This window comes from Vitis vinifera, chromosome 1, assembly GCF_030704535.1.
Source record: "Vitis vinifera cultivar Pinot Noir 40024 chromosome 1, ASM3070453v1".
Classification (NCBI taxonomy): domain Eukaryota; kingdom Viridiplantae; phylum Streptophyta; class Magnoliopsida; order Vitales; family Vitaceae; genus Vitis; species Vitis vinifera.
In genome coordinates this window covers 3,996,496-4,023,040 of record NC_081805.1, presented here as the reverse complement: position 1 = coordinate 4,023,040, position 26,545 = coordinate 3,996,496, and the positions used below count along the sequence as shown (strand labels likewise).

Sequence of the window (26,545 nt, the reverse complement as noted above, 5' to 3'; positions counted from 1 at the left end):
ATATATTTATTTATTTATCAAATTTTTATTAAAATAATTTTAATATATGTATCATTTTTTGATTTTTTTTAAATATTTTTATGAATTTATTTTTATTAATTTTCATCCATTAATATTTTGATATTTTGTGTCACAATATCCATCGATATTTCTTCGATATATTTATAAAATTTAAGTACCGATATATTCATACCGATATTTTTATGCTTGATCATAATAAAATGTCACCTAAGTATTTAAGTGACTTTAATATAAGGACTTAGATAAAGGTAAATAGCTTGGGTCATAATTTACTATTCTTGGATTATGGTGGGACTTCTTCAACATCTACCCAAGACTTGTTGGAATTTAAAAAAAATTGCATTTACTTTCTGGACTAGTATTAACAGGTGTATCATCTTTGTAAGTTTCCATAAGGGTGCATTGACATGGGAGTGGAACCAACTTCTCCATCTTCTCAAGTATGGAAAAATCCATTATTCAAAGCTAATGATGTAATTCTTATTTTAAGTATTAAATTTGTTTGATAAAAATCAAATTACAAATTTTTAAATATCAAATTAATAGATTTACCCTTATTAATTATTTTATGATTGAAAAGTAATTTATTAAAATTTGATGTTTAATATTTAATAACTTATAATGTCTTCAAATTGTTAATTCAAAATTGGTGACTTAATTCTTATTTTTAAGTATTAAATTTGTTTGATGAAATCAAATTACAAATTTTAAACTATTAAATTAATAAATTTACAATTGTTAATTGTTTTATTATTATATAAATTTACTATTGTTAACTTTTTTATTATTAAATATTGTTCTTTGGCAAAAATAAAACTAGAAAAAGTTAATTTAGGAAATAATGAAATGGGAAATAGAAATTGAGGTGGGTTTATGGTAAAATTAATGAATTCATGATCCATATTGAAGTTGTTATAGGTTACAATTAGAAACCATACGTGTTCCTTATAGGACTCTTTCCTTTTTTCACCTATGTTAGGAAGAGTTGCCTTCAATTTGGAGATTCCTATATAGAAATAATGATCGAATTAATTTCTTAACTAATATTATCATATTCTTATATAATTTAATAATATAGTATCTCAATATTTTAATTATAATAATATTTTTAATATAATTTTTAAATCTAAGGAAAGTTAATTATTAACTTCATGTTTGTCATTCAACTTGAGTTCCTCAAGCTCAACTTCTGTTTTAAAAGCATTGTGACATTTACCACAAACATAATCACAAGCATTTGTAAATACTCTTGCCATTGTGATATGAAACAATAATAATATGAAGGTAAGTATATATATAAAGGAAAATCATTTAAAATCCTCATGGTGCTACAATAGCTAGTAAAATCATGAGAATATGCTCAAGCCATTACTAGAATCATAGAAAATACTTGAGGTACGTGTTACTAGAACCATAAAATATTACTAGAAACTAATGGAATTATAGCTAACAGCCAATAAAACTCATTTCAACAACATTGTTTGTGCTTGAAAACATTGTGAATGTATACATGATAGTAATGAAAATCATCTTATTGATTAAGATTTTATGATATTGGGTTGGGTTGCTCAACCAATCAACCGAACAAGTAGTCCAAGCCCCACTTGTTTTTTTTTTTTTTTTTTTTGTATGCATTCTTATACACCCTTACTTGTGGAATTATTCTGTTGGGTCTATATTTCAAGTTGCAAGTGTGGTCTATTGAGGTGTTGATGTTGTTTTGTAAGTGTAATTATGTACTTCCTGCTATGGGTGCCCATAATCTAGGACAATTGCTTCTTCATTTTCTTCATCTCTTCTCATTGGTTTATCATGCAAACTTGGATGGAAAACCCAGGCGCTGAGAGATGCCCCTACACCTTCATCCCAATTAGTGCATAAATTCATGGTAACAAGTGCTGTCACTTGTATGCCAAGGCCATATATGATTCCCATCCAAAGCCCCTGAGCCATAAAAATTTCAAGTCCTTTGAAATAGCGAAAATACAGAACTCAGGAGAGAAACTTACCATGCCTCCAAAATTAAAAATAAAAGCAAATAGCACAGAACAAGGAATTCCCACGACGTAATAAGATCCAAAGTTGATAACTGTGCAAATATTTTGCCATCCACGTCCTCTAGCAGCCCCTATATATGCATAATAGAATGCAAATAGAGATCAATTTCACCTTGATGGAGCATAAATTTTAATAAGAATTGTGGTCAAAGCCTTATAATAAGAAATCAGAACCTGAAAGCACACATTGGAAATAATGACGTAGCCGTGTGGGAAATAGGAACTGGTGTGGGTTTATTGGCATTAATTTACCATACAAATTAATTTGGAAATAATGGGAAACAGGAATTGAGGTGGGTTTATGGTAAAATTAATAAATTCATAATCCATATTGAATTCGTCGTAGGTTAGAATTAGAAACCATACATATTGGACTCTTTCCTTTTTTCACCTAGAGTTTCCTTAAATTTGGAGATTCCTACATAGAAATAATAGGAGATTTAGAAACAATACATATTCCTTATAGGACTCTTTCCTTTTTTTCACCTAGAGTTTCCTTAAATTTGGAGATTCCTACCTAGAAATAATAGGAGACTAGAAATCGCAATAAAAAAAATCTAGGCTCATAAATATTGAGTTTGATAGTGCTCTTGTTTCTCTCTTCTCTTCCTACAAAGTTGATGATATGATGGGTGATTGGAGTGCATTGCCTCAGGAATTGTTGGGTTTAATCTTCATTCGGCTGCGACATGCTGCAGATATAATTCGGTTTAGAGCAGTTTGTACGTCATGGAAGTTAGTAGCCATGGAAGCAAAACAACTTCACCTCAAGCCTCTAAGTCCCATGTTGCTGCTGCCTCCTAATGCACAGAATGAAGTCCACAACCTCCTCGACTTCTCTACCCATAAGGCTTGTAAAATTGAGCTTCCAGAAACTGAAGGTGCATGGTGTTCCACTTCATGGAAGGGCTGGTTATTGACAATAAATTTCAGTTTCCCTTATGCAATGAACCTTCTAAATCCCATATCAAGATTGCAAATTCAACTGCCTCCGGCCACCATGTTTGAAGATGCCCATTCTGAAACAGAGGATACGTCCATACCCACGGAATGTTTCATAAGTAAGATGGTGGCATCTTCCTCTCCTTCGGACCCGAATTGCATCATTATGGTTATTCATAGTATGTGGAATAAATTGGCCTTCTGTAAACCAGGTGACAGGGAGTGGAAAACCTTGAAGAGCGGAATATATCATTTTCAGGACATCATATTTTACAAGGGTAACTTCTATGCCACAGCAAAGCTAGAAGTTGGAATCGTCCAATGCGACCTTTGTCCAGAGCCCAAGGTTATTCCATTTGCACCACCTGTGTGGGCCCGTTCTCTTGAAAACAAATATTTGGTGGAGTCGTGTGGAGAATTGTTGCAAGTATCAAGGTTTTTGCATTATGATGATGATCGTGATGAGATGTCACCTTATAACACCATAATATTTGAGGTATTTAAGTTGGACTTTAACACAAGGACGTGGATAAAGGTCGAGAACTTGGGTGATAATTCACTATTTTTGGGTCATAGTGGGACTTTTTCAATTTCTACTCAAGACTCGCTGGAATTTAAAAAGAATTGCGTTTACTTTCTGGACGATTATTTAACCGCTTATTATCTGAGTGAGTTTCCACAAGGTTGCACTGACATGGGAGTTTTTAATCTCGAAACTCAAATGGTAGAACCAGCTTTTCCAACTACTCAAGTATGGAGAACTCCGCTATTATGGATCATACCAGATTTGTTTATGGGTGAATTTCTTATTTCACATTGATTTTTTATTTTGCAATAATAATAATACTACTACTTGTGTCTTCTCTTTTTTCATTTATGATTATATTTGGTCTACTCGTGTTTTTCATAAAATGTTCAAATATTTTTTTGCTTGGTATTACGAAATAAAATAAAATAAATTCAATTAATTCTTATTTAAGTATTTAATTTGCTTGGTAAAATCAAATTGAATTGTTTAAACTATTAAATTAATAAACTTACCTTTATTAATTATTTTATTATTGAAAAATTCACAACATAATATTTTAAACATATAATGCTACTTGTATTAAATAATTAAATAATTTAGTGTTGTAATTCACTTCATGTGAAAATATTATTTTTTTTAAGACAAATCTAATATCGGTTAATTTACCTTATAAATTTCATTTGTAATTTGATTTTAAAAAAATCAACATAATCCTAAATTTAAACCATATAACAATTAATTAAATTTTAAATTATGTAACTATGTAGGGACTACATATCACTAACCCAAATAAAAATTTCATTATCATCTGGACAATTTTATCTCTATCTTCATTCGGGGATCGATTGTTGATCTTTGTCTCTATCTTCATTGGGGGACTTGATTGTTGATTGCATGCTCATTGTTTCGCTCATGATTCTCAAGGTGTGATTTTGTTTTGAAAACGTTATGACATCTACGGCAACGGTAAGGATAAAAACGATTGTGTATTTTATTGTGACTCGTGATGCCACCTTCATTTTCAAATTCATCACCACACATCAGACACTTAAACTTATTATTGACATTAGAAAATTGAACACCTGCCATGGCAAAACCTGAAGAGAGAAGAAGATGAATCGCAGAGAGAAGAAGATGAATCGCAGAGAGAAGAAGATGAATAGCAACCAAAGAGAAGGCGGCAAAAATAGGAAATGATGTTATATAAACGAGGAAAGCACAAAAGCATGCCGACATTGTTGGAATATTTGATCCATACGAGAACCTTCTATACCAACCAGGTTAATAAAAAATGACCCAGATAAGCCTAGAAACTTAGAATAAGTAGTCAAATAATTGAACTGCCTAGGATGCATTCCTTGCTTTACGTTCCTACTGCCTAGCTGCTGCTACTGCAAACTGTCTGTCAAATAAAATATTCAAGCTCCTACTTGAACGTTTCAAGGCCAATGTTGTTGACATGGTTCAAAGTCGGACATTGGCTCGGACAGTCCGAGACACATCGGTTTCAAAGTATCGGATTCGTATTGGGAGATGTGTAAACTAAGATAGTTAAAAAACATAAAAAATTACAAAAATATTATGAAATTTTTTAGAAAAATAAATATAATTAAATAAGCTTTAAAAATTATAAAATAAAATTTATTTAACATTTAAGATTATTTAAATAATTATAAAGCCTTTGCAGAAAACAATTTATAATAATATTAAAAATTAAAAATCGTTTTATATCACATATAATAATATTTTTACTAAAAGACATATAATTCAATCATCAATTTCACTTTTAATTTTGATTAAATGATTTTAATAATGTTAATATAATAACAAATTAAATGATTTGAATAGATTGTTAATAATAAATTAATACACCAAATATGTTACCATTACCATATAAAATAATGCACTACATATGATTTATATCTTGTAGAGACTACCCTAAATTTGAAGAGGATTGCATCTACTTCACGGATGATAATTTTGAAGGATACTTTGAAAAGAAGGGTGGATGTCATGATATGAGAATTTTTAACCTAAAAACAGGAGTCATTAAGCCAAATTTTCCTTATAGTGAAATATGGACATCTCCATTGTTTTGGGTCACAAGAGCTTTTAGGAATTAATTGTTGCTTATTATGAATATTTTGCACACTAAAAGTTAAGAAACAAATTCCATAAGTTGACAATGTTTTAAACTTTACCAATTTATCTCACTTGTATTTGTTGGATTGACATACCATTTTAAAATCATAAATTGGTATTAAATTTTAAAAATTTATAACCAAAAAAACATTGATATATTAATTGATCACATTTGTTTAATGATCATATTCATAGTCATATTCTTAACTAATGTTATCATATTCTTATATAATTTAATAATCTAATATCTCAATATCATAATAATTTTTTATTATATAATTTCTAAATCCAAGGAAATTTAATTGACTTCACAGTATGTAAAAATGATAAATAGTCATGCTAACATCTATCTAAAATAAAAAATTAAAATTGGTAGTTGCTATATTTTGAAAGCTTTTAAAAAATCACACTTGAAAGTTGCTAATTTAAAGTTGGTTCTATCCAAGTTTAAACTAGTGCTTGAACCAAAATGGAAAAAAGAGCAATTCTTTTTATAGTTTTATGCAAAGTTTGTAATTGAAGGTAAAATATTTGTTTTTAATAAGTTTAGAGAGGTAAAGTGTTAGGTTTTGAATATAAAGAGACAAAATGTAAAACACACTAAAATTTGAAGGGATAAGGTATATTTGAACCTTTATCTTTTATAGGGTGGGTGGGTGCCACTCCAACACCTGCAAGTTGTAGGTTTACAATAATTGTGTCAAGTATTTTTAATATGGAAAATGTAATTTGATATTCACAATTTTCTAGAAACAGGTATTTACCAAATTGGTTCTAAGGAGGTTCAAAATCTTCCTAAAAGGTTTTTCTAAAAATTTTTATTTTGTGAAAATAAAATTATTGAAGATTAAATAGGAAGTTTTTTAAAAAACATCTTGAAATTTATGAAACTTGTAAGTAATTTACTATTTATGTTTATATATCCTTGATATAAATGGTAATTGATGGGAAGTTTTACTAATTTTAACCTCCCAAAATGACTAATAACAATATTAGTGTTTATTAGTGTTGACTAGAAATCTAAATGGGGTGTGGCGAAGTGGTAAGGGAATGGGTTTTGGTCCCACTATTCAGAGGGATGTATTTATATATGTTTTAACTTTTTGATATATTATGGTATTATATTTTTGTTAATTGTTTTTGAAGTTAGAATTTCGTTATAATAGTTGAGTTTAAAAAATTAAAAGCAACTCAAATTCTCTTGATTTTGAACCATCAAATAGTATCAACTTATCCCAAAATTCTTAGTAATTGAAGTTTTTTTTATAGCAATTAATAAATACTAAAATGCAATTGAAATCCTAAAGCTATTTCCAAAATACTTAAGGAAAAATAAAAAGGAAAATAAATAAATAAATTTAAAGTTAATCAATTTTTTTTTATATTATTCTTTAACAATATTTTCGTCTAAAAATGTTTAATTTTGATAGTATGGCTAGTATTGCTAATTGGAATAGCATGTCGATGGGATTATTGGAGCTAATTTTAAAAAAATTAGGAAATATTGTTGTAAATATGAGTTGATTTAGAGCGGTATATGTGACATAGGAATTGGTTGCCTCCAAGGAAATGCTATACGACTTGAACGTTTTAAGGTTGATGTTGTTGACACCTTCTAATAAGGATAACAAAGTCCACAAACTCTTCCATCTCTAATGAGGAAACTTATAAAATTGAACTCCTTGAGATACCAGTTGCATGGTGTTGCACCTCATGGAATGACCATTTATTGACAACAAATTGTGCTCATCTTTATGCTTTAAACTTTTTACATTTTATATCCAAATTGTAAATATAGTTACCTTTGGCAATGGTAATTCAAGATCCTTTGCTTGACATAGTTAGCACAATGAAGCCTTCATATACAAGATAATGACATCTTATCCTCCTTCACAATCCAATCACATTATTATGACAATTTATAGTAATTAGTAAAAAACTAACATTATGTAAATCCGAAGACTAAAAGTGAATTATCTTATAAAATGAGAAGAGGGTTACCATGTGAAGAGCAGATAAGATTTTTAAAGAAAGGGAGATCAACAATTACATGGACGCCATATGTTGCGAGGGTGCCTTCTATGCGAATAGGAATATTGGGAATTGTGATATGCAATATTGAAAAGTATCAAGTTTCAACATTCATACCATATATTAAAATTTTTAATTAATTACTACTATTTCGTAGAGTTGTATGAGGATCTACTACAAGTGCTAAGAGACTTGCATTGGCTCAATGATGTTTATGAGGGAAAAATGTTTGAGATACTTTAATTGGATTTTGAAAAGAACATATGGTAAGGAGTAAGCACGTTTAATCGTAATACTTTTCTTTTGGGACATTATCCATTTGTTTCATACGTTGTAGAGAGTATCCTAAATTTTAAGAGGATTGCATCTACTTCACTAACGACAACATCGAAGGCTACTTTGAAGAGGAGCATGAATGTCATGATATGAGAATTTTTAACCTAAAAACTAAAATGATCAAGGGAGTTTTTCACTTCATCCCAATCAACTCTTATTTGTGTTGGCTTTAATTTTAGTATTAATATATCCTAATTTGCATACTAAAAGTTTGAAAATAAGGCTCTTATGTTATATAAGCTAACGGTGTTTACCCCTTATTTCCCTTTTATTTTCATTCCCCATTCTCTGGAAACCATATACAAAGCAAAACTCTATTGAGTCTTTTTAATTTGTATTGGTTGGATTGGATGCAATTTTTAGAAGCATAAATTGGTATTCAATTTTAAAAAATATAACACAAAATAAATAAACATAGATATATTAATTGATAACATTCAACTAACAAAATACAAATTATGTTAATGATTGAATTAATTTCTTAACTAATATTATCATATTCTTATATAATTTAATAATATGATATCTCAATATTTTAATTATAATAACATTTTTAATATAATTTTTTAATCTAAGGAAAGTTAATTATTAACTCCATGTGTGTCATTCAACTTGCGTTCCTTAAGCTCACTTTTGTTTCAAAAGCATTGTGACATTTGCCACAAGCATAATCATGATCTTTATGTCTTCTTATGTTATAATCCTTAATTCACTTGTCATTGTTAAATTTTATCCTTGCAAACCAAACATTTATAACGATCTTGTGCATTTGTAAATGCTCCTTCTGCCATTGTGATATGCAACTGAATAATAGAATGAAGGTAAGTATATATATAAAGGAAAATCATCTAGAATTCTCATGGTGCTACAACAGCTAGGAAAATCATAGAAAATGCTCAAGTCATTACTAGAATCATAAAGATGCTTGAGGTGCTACTAGAACCATAAAATATTACTAGAAACTAATGGAATTATAGCTAGCAGCCAATAGAACTCATTTCAACAACATTGTTTATGTGTTTGAAAACATTGTGAATGTATACATGATAGTAATGAAAATCATCTTATCAATTAAGATTTTATGATATTGGGTTGGGTTGCTCAACCAATCAACCGAACAAGTAGTCCAAGCCCCACTTGTTTTCTTTCTTTTTTTGTATGCATTCTTATACACCCTTACTTGTGGAATTATTCTGTTGGGTCTATATTTCAATTTGCGAGTGTGATCTATTGAGGTGTTGATGTTGTTTTGTAAGTGTAATTATGTACTTCCTGCTATGGGTGCCCATAATCTAGGACAATTGCTTCTTCATTTTCTTCATCTCTTCTCATTGGTTTATCATGCAAACTTGGATGGAAAACCCAGGCGCTGAGAGATGCCCCTACACCTTCATCCCAATTAGTGCATAAATTCATGGTAACAAGTGCTGTCACTTGTATGCCAAGGCCATATATGATTCCCATCCAAAGCCCCTGAGCCATAAAAATTTCAAGTCCTTTGAAATAGCGAAAATACAGAACTCAGGAGAGAAACTTACCATGCCTCCAAAATTGCAGATAAAAGCAAATAGCAGAGAACAAGGAATTCCCACGACGTGATAAGATCCAAGGTTGATAACTGTGCAAATATTTTGCCATCCACGTCCTCAAGCAGCCCCTATATATGCATAATAGAATGCAAATAGAGATCAATTTCACCTTGATGGAGCATAAATTTTAATAAGAATTGTGGTCAAAGCCTTATAATAAGAAATCAGAACCTGAAAGCACACATTGGAAATAATGACGTGGCCGTGTGGGAAACAGGAATTGAGATGGGTTAATGGTAAAATTAATGAATTGTTTTATTATTAAATAAATTTACTAACTTTTTATTTAGTTTTCTAATATTATTCTTTGGCATTAATTTACCCTACAAATTAATTTTGGAAATATTGGGAAATAGGAATTGAGGTGGTTTACGGTAAAATTAATGAATTCATGATAAGTCGTCCTAGGTTAGAATTAGAGACCATACATATTCTTATAGGACTCTTTCCTTTTTTCACCTAGAGTTTCCTTAAATTTGGAGATTCCTATATAGAAATATTAGGAGATTTAGAAACCATACATATTCACTCTTTCCTTTTTTCACTTAGAGTTTCCTTAAATTTGGAGATTCCTACATAGGAATAATAGGAGACTATTGTACTATAAAGTTAGAAATCGCAATAAAAAAAATCTAGGCTCATAAATATTGAGTTTGATAGTACTCTCGTTTCGCTCTTCTCTTCCTACAAAGTTGATGACATGATGTTCTCTTCCTACAAAGTTGATGATATGATGGGTGATTGGAGTGCATTGCCCCAGGAATTGTTGGGTTTAATCTTCATTCGGCTGCGACATGCTGCAGATATAATTCGGTTTGGAGCAGTTTGTACGTCATGGAATTTTGTAGCCATGGAAGCAAAACAACTTCACCTCAAGCCTCTAAGTCCCATGTTGCTGCTGCCTCCTAATGCACAGAATGAAGCCCACAACCTCCTCGACTTTTCTACCCATAAGGCTTGTAAAATTGAGCTTCCAGAAACTGAAGGTGCATGGTGTTCCACTTCATGGAAGGGCTGGTTATTGACAATAAATTTCAGTTTCCCTTATGCATTGAACCTTCTAAATCCCATATCAAGATTGCAAATTCAACTGCCTCCGGCAACCATGTTTGAAGATGCCCATTCTGAAACAGAGGATACGTCCATACCCACGGAATGTTTCATAAGTAAGATGGTGGCATCTTCCTCTCCTTCGGACCCGAATTGCATCATTATGGTTATTCATAGTATGTGGAATAAATTGGCCTTCTGTAAACCAGGTAACAGGGAGTGGAAAACCTTGAAGAGCGGAATATATCATTTTCAGGACATCATATTTTACAAGGGTAACTTCTATGCCACAGCAAAGCAAGAAGTTGGAATCGTCCAATGCGACCTTGGTCCGGAGCCCAAGGTTACTCCATTTGCACCACCTGTGTGGGTCCGTTCTCTTGAAAACAAATATTTGGTGGAGTCATGTGGAGAATTGTTGCAAGTATCAAGGTTTTTGCATTATGATGATGATCGTGATGAGATGTCACCTTATAACACCATAATATTTGAGGTATTTAAGTTGGACTTTAACACAAGGACGTGGATAAAGGTCGAGAACTTGGGTGATAATTCACTATTTTTGGGTCATAGTGGGACTTTTTCAATTTCTACTCAAGACTTGCTGGAATTTAAAAAGAATTGCATTTACTTTCTGGACGATTATTTAACCGCTTATTATCTGAGTGAGTTTCCACAAGGTTGCACTGACATGGGAGTTTTTAATCTGGAAACTCGAATGGTAGAACCAGCTTTTCCAACTACTCAAGTATGGAGAACTCCGCTATTTTGGATCATACCGGATTTGTTTAAGGGTGAATTTCTTATTTCACATTGATTTTTTATTTTGCAATAATAATAATACTACTACTACGTGTCTTCTCTTTTTTCATTTATTTGTTAAACTTACCCTTTTCACAACATAATATTTTAAAGATATAATGCTACTTGTATCAAATAATTTTGTGTTGTAATTTGAAAATATTGTTTTTTTTTTTAAGGCAAATGGTTAATTTATCTTATAAATTTCATTTGTAATTTGATATTAAAAAAATCAACATAATCCTAAATTTAAACCATATAACAACTAATTAAAATTTAAATTATGTAACTATATAGTGATTACATATTACTATTATCTTAATTATATAACTGTAAATAACCCAAATAAAAAATTTCATTATCATCTAGACAATTTTATCTCTATTTTCACCGGGGGAGTTGATTGTTGATCTTTGTCTCTATCTTCATTGGGGGACTTGATTGTTGATCGCGTGCTCATTGTTTTGCTCATGATTCTCAAGGTGTGATTTTGTTTTGAAAACGTTATGACATCTACGGCAACGGTAAAGATAAAAACGATTATGTATTTTATTGTGATTCATGATGCCACCTTCATTTTGAAATTCAACATCACACATCAGACACTTAAACTTATTATTGACATTAGAAAATTGAACACCTTGTTATTATTCAACCAAGATGAATACCCTAATTTCATATATACTGGAATAGTTAACAAGGTAAATACCCTAATTTCAAATATACTAGAATATTTAACAAGGTGAATACCCTAATTTCATATATACTGGAATCTCCTGATTAAAAACAATGAGTAGAAAAATAATAGCGGAAGCATACCTGAATCCATTGAAGGAGAAACCTTATAGGAAGAAAACCCTTTGAGATGGTGTTCCAATTCTAGCCACTAGATTCTGTATCAATTTCTCTCTGAGAGGATTTTCAAAAATTGGAATGCGTAGTCGTAGAATGGGGACCATAACCTTATTTATAAACCGCTAGGGCAGTTTTAATTTTATCACAATTATATTTCTGCCCCTCATAGAAATAATAATTGTCTAATGGTATCTACACAATAATCTCATGACAATTATACCCTTAAGCCAATTAATCAATTATTAATTAGATCACTATATTTAGGCTTAATTAAATGATAATACACACATTTTAATTATTTACATGTGTGACCCAAATTATAGATTAATTACAAAAATTAATCTGACAATCTCCCACTGGGCCACATGCATATGTAATCAAATAAATGTGCTTAACCTTATGAGCTCAAAATTTGCTATCATGTCCTTAGGGTATATCCGAACAATCTCGTCCATTAACTATACTGACATAGGATCAAGGTGGCCTTTGTTACATCAATCGTTACTAGACCAATCAATGGTCACATATATCTGCACAGCTAAATGACATAGATCAATCATGAGTGCATAGCATGGAAATTACATGCAATGTGATCTATTCATGCCTATTTCCAACTAGTCCAACTTAACTTTATTGAGATCAAATCTTTAGCATAATTTAACAGAGTGCAATAAAATGAATACTTTATTTCTGCAGAACACAATCCAAATGTATAGATAAAGTCTAAACATAACATAGAGCAATATACAATGAATAATACAAACTCCCACTAAATTTGGATATCCTCAAATGAGACAACACCCATATGAGCAGTGTGCTCATGAAAGACCTTGGGTGGTAATCCCTTTGTAAGCGGATCCGCTATCATGGAGTTTGTTCCAATATGCTCTATGGATATCTGTCCACTCTGTACTTTTTCTTTTACAACTAGGAACTTGATATCAATGTATTTTGATTTTGTAGAACTCCTGTTGTTATTGGAATATAAAACTGCTGATTTATTGTCACAAAATATCTTCAGTGGTCTTTCAATACCATCCAGAACACGTAGCCCAGTGACAAAATTTCGTAGCCATATTCCTTGATTGGATGCCTCATAACATGTTACAAACTCTGCTTCCATGGTGGATGAAGTTACGAGTGTCTGTTTGGCAGACCTCCATGAAATTGCTCCACCAGCCAACAGATAAATATAGCCTGATGTGGATCTTCTGCTGTCTTGGCATCCAGCAAAGTCGGAGTCGGAATACCCAATCAACTCTAACTGATCCAATCTCCTATATGTAAGCATGTACTCTTTTGTTCTTTGTAAATATCTCATAACCCTCTTGGCTGCTCTCCAATGATCCATTCCAGGGTTACTTAGATATCTGCCTAACATGCCAACAATGTACGCAATATCCGGACGTGTACATACCTGAGCATACATTAGACTCCCCACAGCCGAAGCGTAAGGAATCTTCTGTATTTCTTGACTTTCTAAACTATTTTTAGGGCATTGATTAAGACTGAATTTGTCTCCTTTAGCGACAGGGGTATCACTTGGTTTGCTATTTTGCATGCCATACCTTTGGAGGACTTTATCAATATAGGTCCTTTGTGACAATCCTAAAATACCCCTAGAACGATCTCGGTGTATCTGGATTCCTAAGACAAATGAGGCATCACCAAGATCTTTCATCTCAAAATGTTTTGATAAAAATCTCTTGGTGTCGTGCAATATGCTAATATCATTTGTGGCTAGCAATATGTCATCGACATATAAAACCAGGAAAATATACTTACTCCCATTGAATTTGTGATACACACATTCATCCATAAGATTTGCCTCAAAACCATATGAGACAATAATTTGATGAAACTTGAAGTACCACTGACGAGAAGCTTGCTTGAGCCCATAAATGGATTTAGTTAATTTACAAACCATATTCTTTGAGTCTTCGGACACAAAATTTTCTGGTTGTACCATATAAATTGTTTCATCAATGTCACCATTGAGAAACGCTGTTTTAACATCCATTTGATGTAACTCAAGATCATAATGTGCAACTAGTGCCATGATTATCCTAAAAGAGTCCTTCGTAGAAACTGGAGAGAAGGTCTCTTTGAAGTCAATTCCTTCTTTTTGAGTAAAGCCTTTAGCTACAAGACGTGCTTTATATCTTTCTACATTACCATTTGAATCCCGCTTGGTTTTAAATATCCATTTACAACCAATGGGCTTCGTACCAACTGGTAATGGGACAAGTTCCCAAACTTTATTGTCTTGCATAGATTTGTACTCTTCATTCATGGCTTCAATCCATTTCTGAGAGTTGGAACTTTTCATGGCTTGCTGGAAGTTGATTGGATCATCTTCCATCATTCCACTTTCTACCTCACATTCCTGGAGATATACGATATAATCGTCCGAAATTGCATTTCTCCTCTCTCTAGTGGATCTCCTTAATGGCATATTTTCTTGAGGTTGTTGAGTTTGTTCTTCAGGAGCAATGTCCTCATTTGCAATTAAGGGTTGAACAATATTGTCTGTTGGTTGAGGGTCCAAATTTACTTCTTGATCAATGATAGGTAGTGAAACCTGTACATTATCAAAAGCAATAGTAGATCCCTCTTCCTTCTCAAAGACAATATTCCTAGCCTGATTTCTCCTCCCAAACTCAACATCCTCAAAAAATGTTGCAGTTCCCGTCTCAAAAATTGACCTAATAGCAGGATCATAAAATTTAAAACCCCTTGATCGCTCTGCATAGCCAATAAAGTAGCTGCTAACTGTTTTAGAGTCCAATTTCTTTTCATGAGGCTTATAAGGTCTCGCTTCAGCTGGACATCCCCAAATATGAAAATGCTTTAAACTGGGCTTTCGACCCGTCCAAAGCTCATAAGGCGTTTTAGCAGCCGCTTTAGTTGGCACCCGATTTAGGATATAAGCTGCCGTTTTGAGTGCTTCACCCCAGAGTTTTTCGGGTAAAGTAGAATGACTAATCATACTCCTTACCATGTCCTTAAGGGTTCGGTTTCGTCTTTCTGCTACACCATTCATGCTAGGTGATCCTGGCATGGTGTATTGAGGGACGATCCCACATTCCTCTAGGTATTTAGCAAATGGTCCTGGATGTTGTTCACCTGATCCGTCATATCTACCATAGTATTCACCACCACGGTCAGATCTGACGCTCTTTATTCTTTTGTTGAGTTGTAACTCAACTTCTGCTTTAAATGTTTTGAACACGTCCAATGATTGTGATTTCTCATGTATAAGAAATAGGTAGCCATATCTTGAGTAGTCGTCTATGAATGTTATAAAGTACTGTTGACCATTCCAAGATGCCGTAGGGTATGGTCCACAGATATCTGTATGAATTAATTCTAAGACGTCTGTAGCTCTATTGGCACCTAATTTCTTTGTTTTGGTTTGTTTTCCTTTAATACACTCAACACAAATATCAAAATCTGAAAAGTCAAGTGAATCCAAAATCCCATCGGACACAAGTCGCTCAACTCTAGATTTAGAGATATGACCTAGGCGTTTGTGCCACAATGAGGCCGAATTATCTTTATTCAATTTACGTTTTGTACCTCGTGATTCCACATGCAAGGTTTCATTATAGGACGGAACAGTTTCCAACAAATATAGATTATCATAAACATTAAGTAAACCGGTTCCTACAGCATTTGAATTAATAGATAATGTAAATTTATTGTTTCCAAATGAACAACAATAACCTGATTTGTCCAAAACAGAAACTGAAATTAAATTCCGTCTGAAAGACGGTACAATAAAAGTATCTATTAAATCCAAAAAATAACCAGATTTCAATAATAATCTAAAGTGCCCTATTGCCTCTACTTCTACCGACTGACCGTCTCCGACATAGATGCATCTTTCAACATCACTTGGTTTTCGGTAACTCAGGCAACCCTGCATAGAAACACAAATGTGAGTAGTAGCACCAGAATCTAACCACCATGTGTTTCTAGATACTGAAGCTAAATTAACTTCAGAACAGACCAAAGTAAGAAACATACCTTTCTTAACACGCCAAGCAGCATACTTGGTACATTCCTTCTTAGTATGTCCAGGCTTATTACAGAAGAAACATGTTACCTCAACTTTCTGTTTCTTTTGTTCTGGACCATTAGAAGCAGCAACCTTATTATCCTTATTCTTTCGTTTGCCCTTATCCTTGGAAGTGCTAGCCAGATGAGCACTTTCGGTCTTGTCTTGCTTCAATCTCTCTTCCTCTTGCACACAGAATGAAATGAGCTCATTAAGAGTCCATTTATCCTTTTGACAGTTATAACTAACCTTGAATTGATTAAATTGTGCAGGAAGGGAGATGAGAACCAAATGCACGAGTAAATCATCAGATAAATCGAGTTTCAAAGCCTTAAGTTTTGAAGCAAGATGAGACATCTCCATGATGTACTCTCGAACATTACCCTTGCCTTTATACTTCATTGAAATCAAGCTTGCTAAAAGCGTGCTCGTTTCAGCCTTATCGTTTTTGGCAAAACTTTTCTGAATTTCCGCAAGGAAGTCACTGGCATTAGTAACCTCATCGGTTACCGCACCCCTGAAAGCTTCTGGAATGCCGCACTTCATGATCATAAGACTTAGCCTATTTGAACGTTCCCACTTACCCCAATAAACCTCATCCTCTTGAGTACTTTGCTCATTGAGTTCATCGGGTTTGGGCATTCTCAAGGCCAAGTCTATATCCATGTAGCCTAAGAGAATCATCATATTCTCTTTCCAGTCCTTAAAATTAGTCCCATTTAACATAGGGACATTATTGATGTTGGCAGATATAGAAGTAGTTGATATAAAAGCTGAATCCAGAACAAAATAAAATGAATCAAATAAACCATCATGCTCACATAAAATAAGCAATTAAACACATAATCTTTAAATTTAAAAGCAAATTATGACATTTCAAGATACCTAGCACAACATTAATATCAAGTCTTTGGACAGTAATATTAACTGTAAGTGGTACTCTTGTTGTAGTAATCAAACATTGATGATAAGTTATGTCAAATAATAAATCTATCTTTGGATTGATTTATTATTCACATTAAGTTACCTTTATAATCATCACATATTTATCACCACAGGTATGTATGCAATTTGACCAAATATTAACTTTCCTTTGGGCCAGTCAATACCCGCATGAATCACATACACACAAATATCTAACACCCCGAACAGACTAATCTACACGAAAGATGTCACTTTGGTGATTTTCCGCTTTAATTAGCCTATTTAAAATGCTAGATCAATAACTTAAATATTAATATCATAAAATGCTATTAAATAATAATAATAATAATAATAATAATAATAATAATAATAATAATAATAGTAATAAAAAAAAAATTATCAACTCAATATTTCATAAATCTTAATCCATTGACATATATATATATATATATATATATATATATATATATATATATATATGTATTAAAATAATAACTCAAAGAATTAATCAAGGAGTAGGCTCTGATACCACTTGTTATTATTCAACCAAGATGAATACCCTAATTTCAATTTCATATATACTGGAATAGTTAACAAGGTAAATACCCTAATTTCAAATATACTAGAATATTTAACAAGGTGAATACCCTAATTTCATATATACTGGAATCTCCTGATTAAAAACAATGAGTAGAAAAATAATAGCGGAAGCATACCTGAATCCATTGAAGGAGAAACCTTATAGGAAGAAAACCCTTTGAGATGGTCTTCCAATTCTAGCCACTAGATTCTGTGTCAATTTCTCTCTGAGAGGATTTTCAGAAATTGGAATGCGTAGTCGTAGAATGGGGACCATAACCCTATTTATAAACCGCTAGGGCAGTTTTAATTTTATCACAATTATATTTCTGCCCCTCATATAAATAATAATTGTCTAATGGTATCTATATAATAATCTCATAACAATTATACCCTTAAGCCAATTAATCAATTATTAATTAGATCATTATATTTAGGCTTAATTAAATGATAGCACACACATTTTAATTATTTACATGTGTGGCCCAAATTATAGATTAATTACAAAAATTAATCTAACACACCTGCCATGGCAAAACCTGAAGAGAGAAGAAGATGAATCGCAGAGAGAAGAAGATGAATAGCAACCAAAGAGAAGGCGGCAACTGTATGTTGAAAATAGGAAATGATGTTATATAAACGAGGAAAGCACAAAAGCATGCCGACATTGTTGGAATATTTGATCCATACGAGAATCTTCTATACCAACCAGGTTAATAAAAAATGACCCAGATAAGCCTAGAAACTCAGAATAAGTAGTCAAATAATTGAACTGTCTAGCATGCATTCCTTCCTTTATGCTCCTACTGTCCTACACTTGTTCTAGCAGCTGCTGCTATTGCAAACTGTCTCTCCAATAAAATATTCAAGCTCCTACTTGAACGTTTCAAGGCCAATGTTGTTGGCATGGTTCAAAGTCGGACATTGACTCAGACAGTCCGAGGCACATCGGTTTCGAAGTCATATCTAAAATAAGATAGTTAAAAAACTTAAAAAATTATAAAAATATTTTGAAATTTTTTAGAAAAATAAATATAATTAAATAAATATTAAAAATTATAAAATAAAATTTATTTCACACTTAACATTATTTAAATAATTATAAAGCCTTTGCAAAAAACAATTTATAATAATGTTAAAAATTGTTTTATATTACATATAATAATATTTTTACTAAAAGACATATAATTCAATCATTAATTCCATTTTTAATTTTGATTAAATGATTTTAATAATGTTAATGTAATAACAAATTAAATGGTTTGAATAGATTGTTAATAATAAATTAATTCACCAAATATGCTACCATTATCATATAAAATAATGCATTACATATAATTTATATCTTGTAGAGACTACCTTGAATTTGAAGAGGATTGCATCTACTTCACCGATGATGATTTTGAAGGATACTTTGAAGAGAAGAGTGGATGTCATGATATGAGAATTTTTAACCTAAAAACAAGAGCCATTAAGCCAAATTTTCCTTATAGTGAAATATGGACATCTCCATTGTTTTGGGTCACAAGAGGTTTTACGAATTAATTGTTACTTATTATGAATATTTTGCACACTAAAAGTTAGAAAACAAATTCCATAAGTTGACAATGTTATAAACTTTACCAGTTTGTCTCATTTGTATTTATTGGATTGACATACCATTTTCAAAATCATAAATTGGTATTAAATTTTAAAAATTTATAAGCATAAAAACATTGATATATTAATTGATCACAATTTGTTTAATGATCATATTCATAGTCATATTCTTAACTAATAATATCATATTCTTATATAATTTAATAATCTAATATCTCAATATCATAATAATTTTTTATTATATAATTTCTAAATCCAAGGAAATTTAATTGACTTCACAGTATGTAAAAATAATAATTAGTCATGCTGACATTTATCTAAAATAAAAAATTAAAATTGGTAGTAATTATATTTTGAAAGGTTTTGAAAAATTACGTTTGAAAGTAGTCAATTTAAAGTTGATTCTATCCAAATTTAAACTAGTGCTTGAATCAAAATGGGAAAAAGAACATTTTTTTTTTTAAATTTTATGCAGAGTTTGTAATTGAAGGTAAAATGTAGATTTTTTATAAGTTTTGAATATAAAGAGACAAAATGTAAAACACACTAAAATTTGAAGGGATAAAGTATATTTAACCCTTTATCTTTTATAAGGGTGGGTGGGTGCTACTCGAGCACTTGCAAGTTGTAGGTTTATAGAAATTGTGCCAAGTATTTTTAATATGGAAAATGTAATTTGATATTCACAATTTCTAGAAACAGGTACGTATTTACCAAATTGGTTCTAAGGAGGTTCAAAAACTTTCTAAAATTTTTTATTTTTTGTGAAAAAAAATTTATTGAAGATTAAACAGGAAGTTTTTTTAAAAAAAAATCTTGAAATTTATGAAACTTGTAAGTAATTTACTATTTATGTTTATATATTCGGGATATAAATGGTAATTGATGGGAAGTTTTACCAATTTCAACCTCCCAACACGACTAATAACAATATTAGTGTTTATTAGTATTGATTAGAAATCTAAATGGGGTGTGGTGAAGTGGTAAGGGATCCTGTTATTTAGAGGGATGTATTTATATATGTTTTAACCTTTTGATGTATTATGGGTATTGTATTTTTGCTAATTGTTTTTAAAGTTAGAATTTTGTTATAATAGTTGAGTTTAAAAAATTAAAAATAACTCAAATTCTCTTGATTTTGAACCATCAAATAGTATCAACTTATCCCAAAATTCTTAGTAATTGAATTTTTTTTATAGCAATTAATAAATACTAAAATGCAGTTGAAATCCTAAAGCTATTTCCAAAATATTTAAGGAAAAATAAAAAAGAAAATAAATAAATAAATTTAAAGTTAATCATTTTTTATGTTATTCTTTAACAATATTTTCGTCTAAAAATGTTTAATTTTGATAGTATGACTAGTATTGCTAATTGGAGTAGCATACCGATAGGATTATTGGAGCTAATTTTAAAGAATTAGGAGATATTGCTGTAAATATGAGTCGATTTAGAGCAGTATATGTGACATAGGAATTGGTTGCCTCCAAGGCAAGGCTACACTACTTGAACGTTATAAGGTTGATGTTGTTGATACCTTCTAATAAGGATAACAAAGTCCGCAAATTCTTCCATTTCTAACAAGGAAACTTATAAAATTGAACTCCTTGAGATACTAGTTACATGGTGTTGCACCTCATGGAATGACCATTTGTTGACAACAAATTGTACTCATCTTTATGCTTTAAACTTTTTACATTTTATGTCCAAATAGTAAATATAGTTACCTCCGACAATGGTAAGTCAAGATCCTCTGCTTGACATAGTTAGCACATTGAAGCCGTCATATACAAGATAATGGCATCTTGTCCTCCTTCACAATCCAATCACATTATTATGACAATTTATAGTAATTAGCAGAAAACTAACATTTTTTAAATCCAAAGACTAATAGTGAATTATCTTATAAAATGAGAAGAGGGTTACCATGTGAAGAGCGGATGAGATTTTTAAAGACAGGGAGATCAACAATTACATGGATGCCATATGTTGCGAGGGTACCTTCTATGCAATAGGAATGTTGGGAAACTTCAACATTCATACCATATATTAAATTTTCTAATTAATTACTACTATTTAGTAGAGTTGTGTGAGGATCTACAAGTGCTAAGAGACTTGCATTAGCTCAATGATGTTTATGAGACAAAAATGTTTGAGATACTTCAATTAGATTTTAAAAAGAATATATGGTAAGAAGTGAACACATTTAATTGTAATACTTTTCTTTTGGGACATAACCCATTTGTTTCATATATTGTAGTGAGTATCTTGGATTTTAAGAGGACTGCATCTACTTCACTAATGACAACATCAAAGGATACTTTGAAGAGGAGCATGAATGTCTTGATATGAAAATTTTTAACCTAAAAACTAAAATGATCAAGGGAGTTTTTTATTTCATCCCAATCAACTCTTATTTGTGTTTGCTTTACTTTTAGTATTAATATATCCTAATTTGTAGACTAAAAGTTTGAAAACAAGGTTATTATGTTGTATAAGCTAACGGTGTTTCCCCTTATTTCCTTTTTATTTTCATTCCTTATTCTCTGGAACCTATATACAAAGCAAAACTTTATTAAGTCTTTGTCATTTGTATTGCTTGGATTGGTATGCAATTTTTAAAAGCATAAATTAGTATTAAATTTTAAAAAATATAACACAAAATAAATAAACATAGATATATTAATTGATAACATTCAACTAACAAAATACAAATTATGTTAATAATCAAATTAATTTCTTAACTAATATTATCATATTCTTATATAATTTAATAATATAATATCTCAATATTTGAATTATAATAACATTTTTAATATAATTTTTCAATGTAAAGAAAGTTAATTATTAACTCCATGTTTGTCATTCAATTTGTGTTCCTCAAGCTCAACTTTTGTTTTAAAGGCATTGTGACATTTGCCACAAACATAATCATGATCTTTATGTCTTATTTTGTCATGATCCTTAATTCACTTGTCATCGTTGAATTTATCCTTGCAAGCCAAACACTTATAGCGATCTTGTGCATTTGTAAATGCTCCTTCTGCCATTGTGATATGCAATTGAATAATAGTATGAAGGTAAGTATATATACAAAGGAAAATCATCTAGAATTCTCATGGTGCTACAACAACTAGTAAAATCATAGAAAATGCTCATGCCATTACTAGAATCGTAAAGAATGCTTGATGTGCTACTAGAACCATAAAATATTACTAGAAACTAATGGAATTATAACTAGCATGAGCCAATAGAACTCATTTCAACAGCATTGTTTATGTGCTTGAAAACATTGTGAATGTATACATGGTGGTAATGAAAATCATCTTATTAACGAAGATTTTATGATATTGGGTTGGGTTGCTCAACCAATCAACCGAACAAGTAGTCCAAGCCCCACTTGTTTTCCTTTTTCCTTTTTTTTTTTTTTTTTTTTTTTTTGTCTGCATTCTTATACACCCTTACTTGTGGAATTATTCTGTTGGGTCTATATTTAAATTTGCGAGTGTGGTATTCTGTTGGGTCTATATTTCAATTTGCAAGTGTGGTCTATTGAGGTGTTGATGTTGCTTTGTAAGTGTAATTATGTACTTGCTGCTATGGGTGCCCATAATCTAGGACAATTGCTTCTTCATTTTCTTCATCTCTTCTCATTGGTTCATCATGCAAACTTGGATGGAAAACCCAGGCACTGAGAGATGCCCCTACACCTTCATCCCAATTAGTGCATAAATTCATGGTAACAAGTGCTGTCACTTGTATGCCAAGGCCACAAATGATTCCCATCCAAAGCCCCTGAGCCATAAAAATTTCAATTCCTTTGAAATAACGAAAATACAGAACTTAGGAGAGAAACTTACCATGCCTCCAAAATTGCATATAAAAGCAAATAGCACAGAACAAGGAATTCCCACGATGTAATAAGCTCCAAGGTTGATAATTGTGCAAATATTTTGCCATCCATATCCTCTAGCAGCCCCTATATATGCATAAGAAAATGCAAATAGAGATCAATTTCACCTTGATGGAGCATAAATTTTAATAAGAATCGTGGTCAAAGCCTTATAATAAGAAATCAGAACCTGAAAGCACACATTGGAATCCATCCAAGAAGTTAGATAATGCAAGAAGTGGCATCATTTTAGCCACATATCTGATAACTTCTGCTTCATTGCTATATAGCTTTCCCCAGACATGGCGTACCAAAATAGTAGCGGTTCCAACCACGACACCCTCTGATATGGAAATTATAATCACTACCCATACTGCCAAGCGTGCATGTTGTGGGTGCTTGGCACCTAGTTCGTTTGAAACTCTTGTACTACAATACAACATAATATGAAAAGATGGTTGCTGATCAACAGTATAAACCCAAAAACTAAGAGGAAAATATAATTCTTTTAGGACTTCTGTTTTCTTTTGATGCAGGTTGCTGTACAAATGGAATTTGATGAGGAATGTGACAAAAATTGCCATTATGTACTGCAAGACTGACCTTATAGCTCCACCAAGACCAACAGAGATTGTGTAGACCATCCAACATGTGTTAAGGCTGTGAATTAAGTGAATGAGAATTGCTAATGAAGATTAGATACTCAGTCCAAATATATGAATATTTATATCATTAACAGAGGTTAAAAGTAACACAACCATTACTCAATTTTTAAGTAAATGTAAGTATGCTGAAAGATTCGTCATTTTTTCTTTTTCTTTCTGTTTTTGTCTGAATGTGAATTAAGTAGAATAAAAACCTTATCGATAACACAGATGCCTCTAGTTTGGGATTTGGGAGAAGGCCAGAGAGGAGAACAATCATCTCGAATGTCCAATATTCAAAGCTGCAATTCAGAACAGGCATTCAGTTACCAAAAACTGAGTAATTGAAAATATGGATGGCTAATGGAAAAATAATCACATAAGAACTGTAACATTTTTGTAAATGGGAAAATTAAAATACCATTTACTCTTTTGCATATGCAGGGGAATACCACATTCAAGTGTAATGCTCACATTGTATAAATTTAAACTCAAGAAAGGACATCTAAGAAATCAACTTATTCCCTTTTTGTGCTTGAAAGATGCAGCTATAGTTGAAAATGGGGTACAACTTGCATGGTCATTATCAATTATTGATATGAACTAGATGATTGGTTGGCTGAAATTACGCCATGCAAGCCAGTTAAGTTAGCAGACTGAATCTGTAGATGGGATATAAGCATAACAATTTTCAGGGTGATTTCCAAATCAAATGACTACAGTCATTTCATTGTTTCCTGGTTGATGAAGTGAAATGCCAGATCTTCTTGGAATTTTTATATTTTGTTGATTATGTTCTCTATGTCCTTGTTCATGGCAAGAATTACTGGTCAATAACAATAGCAGAAAGAAAAGCAGAGGAAATTTACCAGATCATAGTAGCAGAAGGTACTGCAAGCTTCAAAAAGTTGGGAATATCATGAAGTGCTTGTTTTGATAACCCGGTCCAAGTTTTTGAGCAAACAGGGGAAAACTTCACATAAACTGCCAACATAAATACATTAACCCAATTCGAGATGGTGTTTGCCAAGGCTGCTCCTTTGCTTCCAAGACCAGATTTAAAGACAAGAAGCCAACAAACGAGGATATGGGAAACAGCTGTGATCCCTGAGCTTATCATTATAGGGAAAACAATGTTTTGTGTCTGCAGAAATCTGTTGAGACATTGCAGGAGGCCGTAGGCAAAAAGGCTTGGGATCATCCACCTATTGAATATCCCTGCTTCTGTAGATATGCGGCGATCTTGGCCCAGAGATATGAGAATAGGGGCCGTGAAGAACCATATAAATGCAAGGGGAATGCTCAAGACAAGAAGGGTTAGCATTGCTCTTTGTGTGTGAATACCCACCATGTGGTACTCTCTGGCTCCATAGGCTTGCCCACAAAGTGTCTCCAATGCACTTCCTATTCCTAACTATTACACATTTCAAGAGATTTCATAAATGCCTGAGAATTAATGTAACTTCAGCTACAAAATTAAAAGGTCAAACAGGCTTGAGAATATATCAGAAGTCCAAGCATGTAGACCAAAGCTTGAAACAGAGATTAACCCACTTACCAATAAGCTGAAACCAGTGACTGAAGCAAATGAAGTGGCCATGGAAGCACCAGAGAGTGGCAACTCCCCAAGATGGCCTACAAACATGATGGAGATTACTTGTAAACAGTACTGCAACATGCTGACTGCCACAAGAGGCCCTGCCAGCCACAGCTGCTTCTTTGCTTCTTCAATAATCTCTCTTCTGCAACAACCTTGCCCAGATGTTCCTCCATCAAATTCATGACTGTCCCCTTGATGTCCAATCAGAGGAGATTGAAGACATGTAGTTTCTCCACCTTCCATAGCCATTCCATAATCTGGTCAATATGATATCAGAGCGCATCTTCAAATGCATACACGACACACAAAAAAAACAATCTGCCTCATTTATTGATAATGTGACAAAGATCCGTCTGCATCACCTAAAAAAATATAAACTTATTTTAATTCAGTGGTTCCCACTTCCCATCACTGTATATTTTAAGAGAAGTAAGCCCTTTAATGGCCTACACAAGAAAAGAGGCTAGAGCTCACGGTCAAAAGGCAATAAAGTCTAGAAGGATGGTGCCACAACAGGGTAATAAGGTAAGGACCATTTGGTAGTGTTATAAATGAAAGCAAATAATAGGGTAAAGACTAAATTTAAAAAATAATGTTCATACCATTTTATCTCCCATTATTTAAAATATTGATAATTAAATTATTTTAAAATAGGGTGAAGTCAAATTTTCAAGAATAATATTATTAGCTTTATAATGATATGTATTTTAATAAATTTAATAATTTAATAAAAATATGAAATAGTATATGTTTTAACGTAAGTTTCATTTATCTTTTACATTTTTTGACAAGACCTTTTCTCAACTTTTTCTCTCAATTACATTTATATTTTAGGCAAAAAAAATTAGGGTTATTTGTTTAAGAAAACCATTAAAAACTCAATTTTAGAAATCT

At 31.8% G+C, this 26,545-nt stretch overlaps 3 protein-coding genes across 5 annotated transcripts; 2 read left to right on the top strand and 1 right to left on the bottom strand.

Annotated features, from left to right (window-relative positions):
- The first annotated feature begins 2,706 nt into the window (after positions 1-2,706).
- LOC104879330 (putative F-box protein At5g55150) lies at positions 2,707-3,840 on the top strand. Its single transcript, XM_010651938.1, has one exon. It carries the CDS (start codon positions 2,707-2,709, stop codon positions 3,838-3,840), a length of 1,134 nt encoding a protein of 377 aa, XP_010650240.1.
- Positions 3,841-10,380: 6,540 nt separating this feature from the next.
- Positions 10,381-11,514, top strand: LOC132253619 (putative F-box protein At5g55150). The gene has a single exon (XM_059736213.1). The coding sequence runs from the start codon at positions 10,381-10,383 to the stop codon at positions 11,512-11,514; it is 1,134 nt and encodes a 377-aa protein (XP_059592196.1).
- Positions 11,515-22,585: 11,071 nt separating this feature from the next.
- On the bottom strand, positions 22,586-25,935 carry LOC100250856 (protein DETOXIFICATION 16). Of its 3 annotated transcripts, XM_002280193.3 has the most exons (7): positions 25,610-25,935; positions 24,921-25,465; positions 24,267-24,353; positions 24,011-24,067; positions 23,598-23,836; positions 23,376-23,494; positions 22,586-23,310 (listed from the first exon to the last, which is right to left on the bottom strand). In XM_002280193.3, the coding sequence occupies exons 1-7, from the start codon at positions 25,898-25,900 to the stop codon at positions 23,113-23,115; spliced, it is 1,536 nt and encodes a 511-aa protein (XP_002280229.1). In that variant the 5' UTR covers positions 25,901-25,935; the 3' UTR covers positions 22,586-23,112. The 3 variants fall into 3 exon arrangements, with proteins under 3 accessions (XP_002280229.1, XP_010661271.1, XP_059594760.1); XM_010662969.2 differs by having other exon boundaries at positions 23,598-24,067; XM_059738777.1 differs by having other exon boundaries at positions 23,149-23,264; positions 23,598-24,067.
- Between the last annotated feature and the right edge of the window lie 610 nt (positions 25,936-26,545).

Coding starts and splice junctions, on each gene's coding strand:
- LOC104879330 (XM_010651938.1), top strand. CDS start 2,707: ATGGGTGATTGGAGTGCATTGCCTCAGGAATTGTTGGGTTTAATCTTC.
- LOC132253619 (XM_059736213.1), top strand. CDS start 10,381: ATGGGTGATTGGAGTGCATTGCCCCAGGAATTGTTGGGTTTAATCTTC.
- LOC100250856 (XM_010662969.2), bottom strand. CDS start 25,900: ATGGCTATGGAAGGTGGAGAAACTACATGTCTTCAATCTCCTCTGATT. Junction 24,354..24,920: donor CCTTCTGCTACTATGATCTG/GTAAATTTCCTC, acceptor TCTGAATTGCAG/CTTTGAATATTGGACATTCG. Junction 23,495..23,597: donor ATTCCAATGTGTGCTTTCAG/GTTCTGATTTCT, acceptor ATGCATATATAG/GGGCTGCTAGAGGATATGGA.